Genomic DNA, 12,500 nt, shown 5'->3' on the forward strand with positions numbered 1-12,500 from the left:
CAGACATCAGACATTACCTTCCACATATCACACTTTGCCCTCCACACACCAGACATTATGTTCCACGTTGCTTTCATTCTTTCACTTTCTCAATGGCAGACCAGTACACCTCCCCTGCACTCTTCTGACACCAGCGCCTGTTCTCTACCTGTCTCTCTCTCCATGTCTCTCCGTCCAACTGTCTCTCTCTGCCTATGACTCATGTCGAGGTACAATTTACCTTGCAATTATTCCTTCACTCTTACAGGAAAACAGTGTGTGTGGCTTCGCCCTGTGCTGCTTGGCCCTGCTTTGACAAGTATAGGGTGATGGCTCTGTTGACCAGCACTTTGTGTTTAGGAGCAGGGCAACGGAACAAGCCTACAGGGCCTGAGCTGCACAGCTGTGAGCACGCCAAAGTGCGTGCGTGCGTGTATGAGCGTGGGTGCGTGCGCACGCCTGCGCATCTGTGTGTGAGTGCGCGTGTGCGTGTGTATGTAATTATGGAGCACTTCTCTAGTCTTCTTAAAATAAACAAGCATTAGCCTATTTACTGTGTCACTTTTCATCATTAGCAAACGCAGACGGGCACCGCGGCTCGTGTCGAACAAGCGGGTGGGTCAAATGCAGGGGCTCCATGGGTTCTCATCAGGGAACGGGTGCGAGGAAGCTCTCTCGCACTGATTACTGGCATCAGGAAGGCAAGAGGGACCTATTTAGCAGGTGCAGAATTCCGTATGACACCGGGCTGGCGCACAAACCACCTTTTAAGGAACTAGAGGGCAGTACAGTCTCGGTAAGAGATGTACTCACCGACAACGCCTGAGAGTTTCAAGGAAAGTAAAAATAAATAAATTCAGTGGATGAGAAGAAGGCAGAGACTCAGAAGCAGGAGAACCTTGAGTCTGGCGGTTCAAAAGCAGGAAGCTGGAAGATAAGAGCTGGCTTCTGCTTTTGATTGTCATGCGCCATAGCCACTAAAGGAAGGTTCACTGCTCATAGAAGAAGTGCACTATTATGAGGTATGTTGAATTAATTGAATTGGGAATAAATCTGTATCTAATGAATAGCGAACAGTAAGCAGTGAAAATACAAGACAGCTCCACTGGGAATAGATGAATCCATGAAACAAATAAGAAAGATTTTAATGAGGATGGTAGCCACTGATGCAAATAATGAACATGGAAACAAAACAGAAAATACATGAGAGTTAGAACATTTGTAACCAAGAAAATTTTGTAATCATACCCTGCCACGTAGGCTCCACTCAAAAGTTACATTTAATACTATAAAAGGGTTGTGGAACCTGTACCCTCAGGACCCCACTGAGAGTAGCTGCAGTAAAAAGCAGTAATTTTAGATAGGACCATCTTTCCAAATACCCTTTCATTTGAACACCTTTCATCTGCTTCAACAAGCACACAACTTCATCTCTGGACCAACATGACCTGAAACGTGGATCCATTTCAGTATTTATCAATTTCTATGACCAATATAACCTTATCGTGATTAGAAAATGAAAAGCTTACCAAACAAAAGTCTCAGGATATTTGAGGGAAAAGTCTGGCTGCAGAGGGAAAAAATCGCAATCTGGCAGTTACAGTACAGTTTTGCGCTTCTATACTTAGAACGCAATGAAAGAGGGTCTCATTTAGCATTCTGAATGTGACTCTGAAATGCTTTGATGAATCATCAGACCATAACACTAGTATCCAGATCATGCTGAAATGGCACACTGACTGAAGGCCCAGAAGTCTGCAAAGGTCTGGTTTAACGCACCTGAGCGCAGCTGTTTGATCCGGCCATGGCTGAGGCCGGGCTCCACCGGCAGGAAGTCCTTGAACCAGGAAATCTCCGGATCAGGAATGCCGCTGGCAGCGCAGAGCATGGTGGCAGTGCGGGTCCTCTCCACCACCTTCAGCTGCGGACCCATGTCTATGCTCGGAAAACCAAAGGGCAGAAGGTCTTCTGCACAGTGGGACAAGAAAGGCAATCGGGAGTTAGTTAGGAGTTCATGTTGTGTTCTGTGTGAGAGTTTACAGGTCAAAGTGCAGCTATTAACATGATTTCACTTGGAAAACTGTCCTTACGCATGTGATATTTCGCAAGGTTGACCATATCCTTATGTACCAGACAAATGTGAAGCTTATAATGGAATTCTCTGAACAAGCATTTTAAAATGGCCTCCCAGAAGTACGCTTTTAACAGAAACAATAGATTAAAAACGTTTGATGACACTCGGGAGAAAACCAGATCACAATCTATTATCATTCTGTGACTAGGCTGAGAATCTATAAGGTTCAACTGCATCTCTGCTTTTTCTTTCATTGAAAATATAAGAAGGTAAGAGAAAATTGTAAACTGTAAAAAGAAAAATTGGTTTAATTTTAGGTGAAAATCATATATACAGTTAATTGCAAGGAATAGAAACTCCTTAATTAAGAATGTTTTGAAGAATATGGCAGCATTCCTAGGACAGTATGTCTGCAGATAAACGATAATTAACTGTCTGAAACTTTGTAACAGCATCAAGACAACGTACTTTGAAATTTGATCCAATCGAATGATTTGTTCAGTCGCTTTGATTGGTTGTTAATTGCAACTTATTTCTCAATTGTGTATAAATTAGCTGCCCACTTACAAAGTGAATATCGGCGCTTCTTTGCAACTCGAAGCATTACTGAAAGAAGGACGAAGCACACACATCCAGCACATTGGCATCGCTCACCAAGGCTCCAGTGGGCGGAACTCATTACCATACGTTATAAATAAAACAGCCAGCCACTCACAGCACAAAAAAAAAGATCAGAGGTAAACCAAGAAACAACATGCTTTGGTTCTTAAATGGGATAAGAATGGTGTGTAATTATGTACCTACATAATCACTATGCGCGGGTGCACCTCAGCGAAGACTACGCCAATTACACAGCGCACGGCGGGGAGTGTGGGAAGGGCACCGCAGCAAAGCTAATAATTATTTGTCAGGTTTAATTGAAAAGGCAGGAAAAGCACAGGAGTTCAAGTAAACATGTGGAAGCTGGTCACCGTTTTGAAGTGCTCTGGGCTCTTCTGCAAAGAAGGGCGAACACGCTCGTAAACTCTGATCAGCATATATTTACTTGACTCGTTCCAATTCATGAGAACAAATAAACATAACAAATAAATAAACATCACTATAATGCATGTTAATATAAATATTAATGAAACAGAGTAACAAGATTTTGTCTGTGTTTTTCAGTGGAAAGCTCAGGTCAATTTTGGGTCCCGCTAGGGAAAAAGAAGCGTGAAGATTGTTCAATGGTGCTACTTTTGTCTTCACAAAATACTTCGTATCAATATATATGATCAAACTCCTTTGATCATACGTTTACATCAACTTCCTTTAAAAATGTCACTTGGAGGATGTCTTGTTTAACATGTTTTTAGTTGTACGAGATGCACCTCGAACACACAGCTGGAGCCTTGCGTGGAGCCTTGTGCCTGGCTAACAGTTCTAAACGCAGCTCTGCTGTCTGAATCATTGTTCGACCGGGAGATTATGTGGGATCGAGAGGAGAGGGCGGATCTACGGTAGGGAGGGTATGCATTTCCCCCGAGTCGAATTTCTGCTCCGCGCATCTGCTCCTGCAGCTGAACACACAGAGAGAGAGAGAGAGAGAGAGAGAGAGAGAGGGAGAGAGAGAGAGAGAGAGAGAGAGATCCTGCAGCTGAATGCTGAGAGAGAGAGAGAAAGGGGGAGAGAGAGAGAGAGAGAGAGAGAGAGAGAGAGAGAGAGAGAGAAAGAGGGAGAGAGAGAGATCCTGCAGCTGAATGCTGAGAGAGAGAGAGAGAGAGAGAGAGAAAGGGGGAGAGAGAGAGAGAGAGAGAGAGAGAGAGAGCTCCTGCAGCTGAATGCTGAGAGAGAGAGAGAGAGAGAGAGAGAGAGAGAGTGAGAGATCCTTCAGCTGAATGCTGAGAGAGAGAGAGAGAGAGAGAGAGAGAGAGAGAGAGAGAGAGAGAGAGAGAGTGAGCTCCTGCAGCTGAATGCTGAGAGCGAGAGAGCGAGAGAGAGATGCAGTGTTGTGTACGGTCACTGATATGATTATGTAAGCGTCTGTTTTTTTAATGACTTTCTGCCACAGAGAAGCGTGTTTTAAGGTACAGTAACTGTGGAGAGATAATTGATCACCCTTTTGCCTCAAAACAAGATATAAACGACACCGCAAATAAACCGCAGCCTGTCCCGACACTCACAGACGAGGTAGGCTCACCGCAAATAAACCGCAGCCTGTCCCGACACTCACAGACGAGGTAGGCTCACCGCAAATCCTTGGACCTAGTAAAGAAACGCGTTGTGCAGCCATGCTTTGTTTCGGACATTGACGGCCAGCAGCCCAGGGGGCTGTTTACGCACTTAATGACAGCGAGCACCAGGCGAGGAAGGCTCAGGGGTTCCCCCCCGGGGGGGTCAGCCTGAGAAGCTCCAGCTGACAGATCCTGCATCAGTTTACACAGGCAAAACCATGCCATGTATAGACGCCAGCGTGTTGAGCCAGCGAATGCGAGGCAAACATCCCATTTTCTGTTCAAACACACACACACACACACACACACACACAGCCGCACGCACAGCTGACCCACGCGCTGACAAACTTCCATCAAACATGGAAGGAGGCCGACTGCAAAGGCTTGAAAGAGGAAGAGCAGGACTGAACTGAAAAAGGAGTCAGGAACTGAAAGCCATTTGAGGAAGGCAGCTGAGACGAATCAGAATCGAAGGAATGAGTCAGTGGGAGAGTGAGTGAGCGTGAGAGAGAAAGAGAGGAAGGGGCAAGCAAAGGAAGATAAAATGAGACCAAAAGAGAAAGAGGGAGATTTCTGTAGACACTCTGAGCTCTCTGGATGTGAGATTGAATGCCACCCTTCTCCTGTCTGCTGCAGTGCATGCTGGTACATTTTGCCACCACCATTCTGTGACAGGAGAGCAGAATAATGAGACTCGCTCGAGTGAGATCACAACCATTCTCTGCTATAGCCTTTTAATGCACAGCTTTGCAGGCCCCAAGGCCTTAAGAGAAAGAGCGAGAGAGAGAGAGATGGAGAGAGAAATGGAGAGAGAGAATCATCTTGGTCTAAAAAAGAAAGAGTTTTGTGTTCACTTGACCTTAAAGTGAAAGAAGAGCGTTATGGTGCTGAGTGCCTGAGACTCCATGCCTCTGCATGTGTGCCGATGGCATGATGGATGTGCGCGTGGATCCATGAGCACACAGAGAAGCAGCGCGCCGAGCAGGAAGCTTGCAGGATGCGTGCATCCCTGCGTTTGCGTTAGACAGACGGAGTGTCTCCTTTCTCGCCAACCAGGAATGCTAAAAACGGCCAGGCACCCAGAGGAACGCCCAGCGACAGCGCAACCCTTCGCCATGGCAACAGCCGAGGAGCCCGAGTCTTGTCATTTCTCAGATCACGAGGAAGGGAGAAGGAGCACAAATTCTCAGATTTCTCTCTCTCTTTTGTTCTTTCTCTCGCCTTTTCTCTCCATGTGCCCTTCTCTCCATCCCTCCCTCTGTCTCTGAGGGATGAAGAGATAAATGTGAGATGGTGGCTGTGATAGCTGTAGGGCGAAGCTGAGTGTATCACACTCCTGCGTGCCCCTAGCCCCGCCCGACCCCACACACTCCCTATCCCCAACACACAACAATGACTTTTTAAATACCCCCAGGCACGGCTCAAGAGGTGCATATTGGCTAACACATGCTGTCTTTTGGAGCAGGGCGGCAGCTGTGGACTGATTGGGGCGTTGTAATAGGGCCGGTTAATAGTCTGGCGTCTGACCAGTAAAGGGCTCAGTGAGTCATGGCAGTGTGTCCTCTGGGGAGGTCCAAGCAGTGCCATGCACCTGGGACCACTGGGACACCCGGAGCTGGCTGACTATTCACGGCTGTATCACCTCCTAGTAATGCAAATGCACCATGAGGGACATTTTAATATTGCGTGGGCAATGCAGGCACTGGGTAAAACAAAGACCCATTTCCTTCAACAGACAAGCCTATGGGTTTTAAATCTGTAATTAATTTGATGCACTGAAAAATCTGAAATGCCATAGAAATAAGCACAAACACTGACATTTCTTTGTGGAAATACAATGGTAGTTTTAAGAAACACGAATTTGCTGCAATGAAAAGTTTTTTCTTTGTTTTTACTGAATTTTCTACAGTGATTCCAACTATTAGAATCAACTCCATTAACAAATAACTCAGATTCTGCCCAGATTCACAACAGTGCTAGAAGGGGAAATGGTCCATGCTATTTGCAGAGCAAAATGGGGAAAGAAAATGTAATAATATAAAAACAGCACATTTACATAATTTTAACTCAGATCATTAAAACCATTCTGCTAAAAAGGTGCTTCTTAAATGCAGCTTTCAGTTTTCTGACAGAATGCCAGAGCGATGAATTGCTGCTAAATCTTGCCTAAGGTGTCAGGACACCCAGCTGCTTTAGCTCTGGGGAGTACGGCAGCCCTATAGGGTCACGAAGCAAGCTGTGAGGAAAAGGGTTCTCATCCCAATGCCGAGCTCCCACCTCTTCACTTCTCCTCTGACGCGAGCAGTAACCGTAAATACATCCCTGTGTGCGAGATTAGATTCGTCTCGGCTAGAGAAACCAGCAGGCACACACACAAATATCCCTTCCCAAACAAACTATACACACACCCACCCACGCATCCCCACTTATGCATACACGCACACACACACACACACACACACACACACACACACACACACACACAGACACACACACAGACAGAGGCAGTTTATATTTAAATTTGTCAAGGCGGTAGTGGTGGGGCTTAACTGCGGTGGGGGTCAGTTGTTTGTGCAGCTGTAAGGCAGCAGCTGAAGAGGTATACAGGAGGCTATTCCCAAGATTCTTTGCCTTATGGTGCTTCTGAACCCTGCCAAATCCTTCCATCTCTCTCTCTCTCTCTCTCTCTCTCTCTCTCTCTCTTAATCTCTCATCCTCCATCACATTTCCTCCCCCCTCTTTCTCTAGACCTCACTTGCTGTGTCCATCCATGCTGCTCCACCACTCCTCCATCTCTCATATCCCCTCCCTCCAGTCTCGGAGTGTGAATGAGTTTCCGGCTCAGTGAGAATTAAGGCCTGGAATTTTTTAAAATGCCTCACCCAGAGGCACAGGACTCCAGTACTGGTGCTACACACGCACAGAGTTACACACACAAAGATTTAAAAAAAACCTGTCACACGTGTACACAAACACACCCACCCACAGATTGGGTCATATCCCATTTCTGGTTTCGGGTTCTGTTTTCTATTTCCGTTTTCTGTGTTCAACAGAATTTATACAGTTCTTCCGTATAGTGAAGAATATGCATTCTTAAAATGTGAGTAGGACTGTCCTCAATCTTTTCTCTACTGTGAGAAGAGAGAAAACATCTTTAAATGTTATTTGGTCGAGTACTGCTGAGGCACATCTGCAACAAGTTGACTAATTCACTGCAAAGGCACCGGGAAATCACTGATTATCAAACAGGGTGTCATGTTTTCTTTTGTCTTTTCTTTGTTGAGATAAAAGGGTTCGTCAGCTGGTGAGAAATGGTGACAGACAGTGCTGCTACTCGCCAGCTATAAATACGCTGTGACTTCCAATGTGACGCGCTTCATTACCAGACTAACAAATTCATTACTGCTTTCGCCTCGGTACTCGCACGCCGCTCCGTGCCATGCTCTCGTTGCCTGTGCTTGCTGCGAGCTCATTAACAAAGAGGAAACTAGGGCCGATCACTCCCAGCGCACCACGGAATTGGAGTCCCATCATCCGTTTCCGTGTCAAAAGGTGCGATCCAGCGGCGTCGCAGAGCAGGGGTGGAATCGCCCGGTGGGGCGCGTGGCACAGCGTTTGGGATCCTTACACTTTCAGTTGGGCGCTTTCCGTCGGGGCTTACCTACGCACCCATAATTCCTCACCTGCTAGCCTAAACATGCGCAGTTACACACCATTTCATTCTTTTATGCCCCACTTACTCACATCATGTCTCATCCAAACAGACAAACGGTTCTTTCTTAAATCTTTTACACGTGATATATAAATGTGCTAAGGTAAGTCGCAAGATGATTTTATTAGGATCTGAGGATGTGGTGATAAAAGTAGCTGCGCCAGTTACAAAATCTGAGAGACAGCAGATTCTGTGAGTGGCAGTGCCGTTAGCTAAGAGCGCCCTGGAGCCCAAGGATGTGGTTGGACGACTGTAAAGTGGAAGAACAGGGCTCGGGTCAAGTGACGCGTGGAACACATTTAATAAGGCCATATCACCACAGAAAAGGTGAACGATAACTAGTTTTATTAGAGAACAGGAAGAGGAAGCACGTAACAGCTAAACAGTGGGTATGCGAAGATCCTAGTTGTAAATTCTGTTGGGGTTGGGATGTTGAAGCATATTTAATCAGCATGTAAGGTTAGTTCTTTGCAGGAGACATAATAAGGTGCTTAGCTGACTAACTTGTTTGATTGATAATAAGCGTATAGGGGTTAACTCATTGCCCAGTAGGGATACAAATAGAGCGATTATGTTTGTGCATACGAGGTAGTTTAGGGAAGTGCATGTGCAGCTATAAATATCGGTAGATGGGTTGAAGCTCAAGATTGGAAATTGTCGGTGGATTGACAGGTCCCACAGTATATTACTTTAACTACACTGCTGTACTCTGAAAGTAAGCGGATAGTTTATTTTATAGCATTCAACAATTCCATTCATGAATGCAATGCATGAAGCATTCGACAGGAAGAAGCACGAGTGTACAGCCTTGGCGGCTGAGGCGAGAGAACATGGCTGGCAGACGTATATAAGGCCAGCAGAGATGGGTGCTAGGGGATTTGTAGCTAGGCCTGCCACATCCTTGCCTGTGGAATTTGGTTTTAGCAGCTTTAAGATGAGGGTACAGGTAAAGGAATTATCTGAAGGAGCCAAAAGGGCTAGTCAGTGACTGTGGATGAGGAGAGCACAGGTTATTTGGAGAAATGCATAATAAAGAAGGAATGGCTGAGGTTGTTGGTGTCTCATTCACACGGAGGACGGGGCAGGTGCGTGGGTTGTCGTGTCATGTCATTGTCATGTCTGGAACAGTAAATCCAGATGGAACCGGCGGTACTGAACACGCATTAACTGTGCCAGTGGTGCTGGGTACAGCCTTAGTCACCAAGGAGAGCAGTATGCATCTGCTGTGTTGAGGAATGTTTGCTGGTGTATCAGGTAAAATCCATATGGCGGTACTCGGTACACATTGCCAGTGCCAGTGGGTACAGCCGTAGTCACTGGGCAGGCCAAACGGATTTTTCCAGGTTAGGAAGTGATTGGCTGCACAGGTGCAGTGGAATAGGTAAATATAGAGAGATTAATTCAGCATGTGCTGTTGGTGTAGTGTGCAAAGCCCATTAAAGGACTTGTGGACTGAGCACACATTGCCGGTATCAATGGGGCTGGGTGTAGCTCTAGTCACCAGGGAGACCAATGTGGGTTTACATCTAAAGAGGATTTTGTGTGAAGGAAGAACCATGTTGATGAAGTGGTAATCATATTCTTTCACAAAAAAGTTGGGGTTTGCCTCTAGAAGCTTTTTTGTGCATATCAGGTATAATCAGTCACATTTCAAAAGTAATTAATGTTGATGTTGATGAACTGGCAGTGTGTCAAAATGCGACTGAATTAGCAGAAGTGTAGCTGTGTGGAAAAACATACGATTGAATTACCAGAAGTGTAGCTGTGGAAAAACGTGATTGAATTAGCAGGGGTGTTGCTGTCAGGGCTTTTCCCAATATTGTGGCTGAACCAGAACCTTGGTGGTATGTCCACCTGCTGCATCATTTTACACCCCCCCAACGCCGTGTTTACATGAAGTTAAGTCAAATATTTGCTGTTTAAATTAGTGATGCATCCTAACATGAATAACATTATAATAACATGGCATATTTCAAAATGTAGGTGTCGCACAACAGCAATATAATAACAAATAGGGGCTCCACATCTCTAGCGAGCAAAATATATTTCCCTGAAACCTAGAGCTGTGGAATGTCGAATAATTCCTATAATTTTCCATTGCTGATTACTGTCATAGCCAAGTAGGCCAAATTTTTGCTCCACTCAGATCCCTGCATACAATATAATGATAGCCATGTGCTTGTAGCTCTAGTTTCTGTGTACCTCTTTCTCGATGACGAGGAAGCCTCACTGTTTTGAATACCATTTTCCGTACATATGTGGCACGTTCGTGTTTGTCATCGGCTACAATGTGTGATTTTACAGATGTTCAGAACATCATGTAACAGTTCCACAGCCATCCCTGAGCGTCCCCTGTCTCCATGGTTACTTGTTTACTTCCGTGTTTTCTCATACTCATTTGGTTCTCCAACCTTTATTCCTGCCAGCTGTTTCTAATTTGTTCAGTCTCTCTATTCAAACCCCATGTTTGTTTCCTGCCTTCGCTGGCCATTCTCTTGGGTTCTCCACAAGCCACTCATGGTTTCTCTACCATTCTCTGCTTCTTTTGTATCCTCTTGCCCTCTCACCTTTCCTATTTGGTTGCACTTCTCGTATTTCCATTTTCTCCGTGTTCATGTAATCCTAGACTCCCTTCGTTCGTCTTAGCCTGGTTTGTACTTAGTGGTTCTCCTTTATTAATGTCTATTTGTGTTTTGTCTGCATTTAACTCCTGCATTTAACTCCCTCTTTGTTTCTGGTGTTAGTAATTAGTGTCCTTTGTTCTTTGTTTTATTCACGTTTCGAATCATGTGCGTACACCGTACATTTACATTGATGGCTGCTAGCCATCAATGTAATGTTCCTCAAAAGAAGAAAAGTGCACATCAATTTAAGACCATGTCTGTTTCTTAATCTCAGAGACCTGGAAAACCATCTTCTTGTTTCAGAACTGTGACAAATGAGCTGTAAAATATCTTTCATGAACACCAATAAAATCATCAGAAATGGAAATTTAATTATGAATAATTATATTATTATTATAATTATAATTTTAAATCTGGTTAATACAATAGTTAGCAACTGTTTCCTCAGATGGTTCAAATTACCCTGTCAGATGGAACATCGGGCAAATTGAGGGACAATAACTCTTTTTTGTGGACCTCATATTTTATTATCTATTTGTGTTGGGTTTTGTTATCTGTTTGAGTTTGGCTTTGTTAAATATTTGAGTTAGGTTTGCTGCTAAGGTTTGAGGTAATGGCACAAATCCTGAACTTGTGCTGTATAAATTAGTGTTATTCCTGCCTTATATTCCTGCCTTGACTATATTATAGCGCTCCACTACTGGTGGCAGGTGGGAAAAAGATAAGTAAATCCAAGCACAAAATGCAGAGCTCAAAAGTGAAAAGTAAAATGTGAACAGTTGGCTGAATTAAACTTCCTAAACTGGATGCTTACTTCAGAAGACAGGAGAGATTGAATGGTTTGGCAGCTCTGCCCATTGAAAATGCCAGAGACAGGAATTTGGACTTGAAGTCTATTGAAGATAATTTTGCTAAGTGCAAGGCAGCACCAACGCTGACTCAATAAAAAATAGACAGTAAACAAGCAAATTATGAATTCCAGGGACTAACTACAGTGTACTGTAGGACCACTGATGTGAAGTTGACTCTGCTCATTTCCAACTCTCAGATATAAACAACAGCCTGGATGGGAGACCTCTAGGCTGTGTGTGTGTGTGTGTGTGTGTGTGTGTGTGTGTGAGTGAGTGTGTGCACACGTGCGTCTGTGTGTGTACACTTCCTCCTCTGGGTCGTCTGATGAAAGGAAAACAGGACAGTAGCTTTAATTTTCTCTGTGTCATAGAGTTCACTCAGTTGATCGCTTCTTGCTTACTGACTGCCTGTTCAGCTTCCTGCCCTTCAGAAATGACTGAACACTTCTAATATACGATAAACACGCATTCAAGTGAGAAGATTTCTTATGCAGCAAAGTGTTAAGATATGGGAAGATATGGTATTGCTCCACGCGAGTATAACAATGACTGTATATGACAGTGATGGAGGACATCTGATGGAACTGCAAAGCTTGCTCTTACCTCTAATGATCGACAGTTTGGAAGTGATGGCAATTTCGCCTTCGCTGTTCCGAGCGACACACTCATAAACGTTCTCATCGCGGGGCGCTCTGAGTGGCTGGATACGAAGCACTGCCCCTGCCCCCTCGTCAAATTCTATAGTCTGGACCAATAAGAGTGGAGCGGATTAAGTGATTAAAAAGATGCTTAAGAATAATAACGCTAATAATATACATTAATTAGCAACACTCCTGTTGTGTTTCATCGAAAAATAGATTTAATTATATATTTCAAATTAAAACATTTATATTGCAGGACATAAATTAACATATTAACAGAGGGTTCAACAAATATGAAGGTTGTCATCAGAACAGCTGTCTTTTTTTTTATTTTTCTTTTAAAAAAAAAGCAGTTTGTATGACAAAGGCATTGAAGATCACAAGCACAGACCTCTGATTTATATAAGAT

The 12,500-nt window shown here is 44.3% G+C and overlaps 1 protein-coding gene across 6 annotated transcripts in view; it reads right to left on the bottom strand.

The window, feature by feature from the left end:
- Positions 1-12,500, bottom strand: part of ptprsb (protein tyrosine phosphatase receptor type Sb) — an 82,435-nt gene that overhangs the window by 45,275 nt on the left and 24,660 nt on the right. For all 6 annotated transcript variants that reach the window (XM_035528073.1, XM_027027596.2, XM_035528071.1 and 3 more), the window contains exons 5-6: positions 12,054-12,195; positions 1,759-1,947 (exon numbers count right to left, since the gene is read on the bottom strand). In XM_035528073.1, coding sequence (XP_035383966.1) covers positions 1,759-1,947; positions 12,054-12,195 — 331 coding nt within the window. The remainder of the gene's footprint in view (positions 1-1,758; positions 1,948-12,053; positions 12,196-12,500) is intronic.

The sequence above is a fragment of the Electrophorus electricus genome, chromosome 7, assembly GCF_013358815.1.
Source record: "Electrophorus electricus isolate fEleEle1 chromosome 7, fEleEle1.pri, whole genome shotgun sequence".
NCBI classification, from domain to species: Eukaryota; Metazoa; Chordata; class Actinopteri; order Gymnotiformes; family Gymnotidae; genus Electrophorus; species Electrophorus electricus.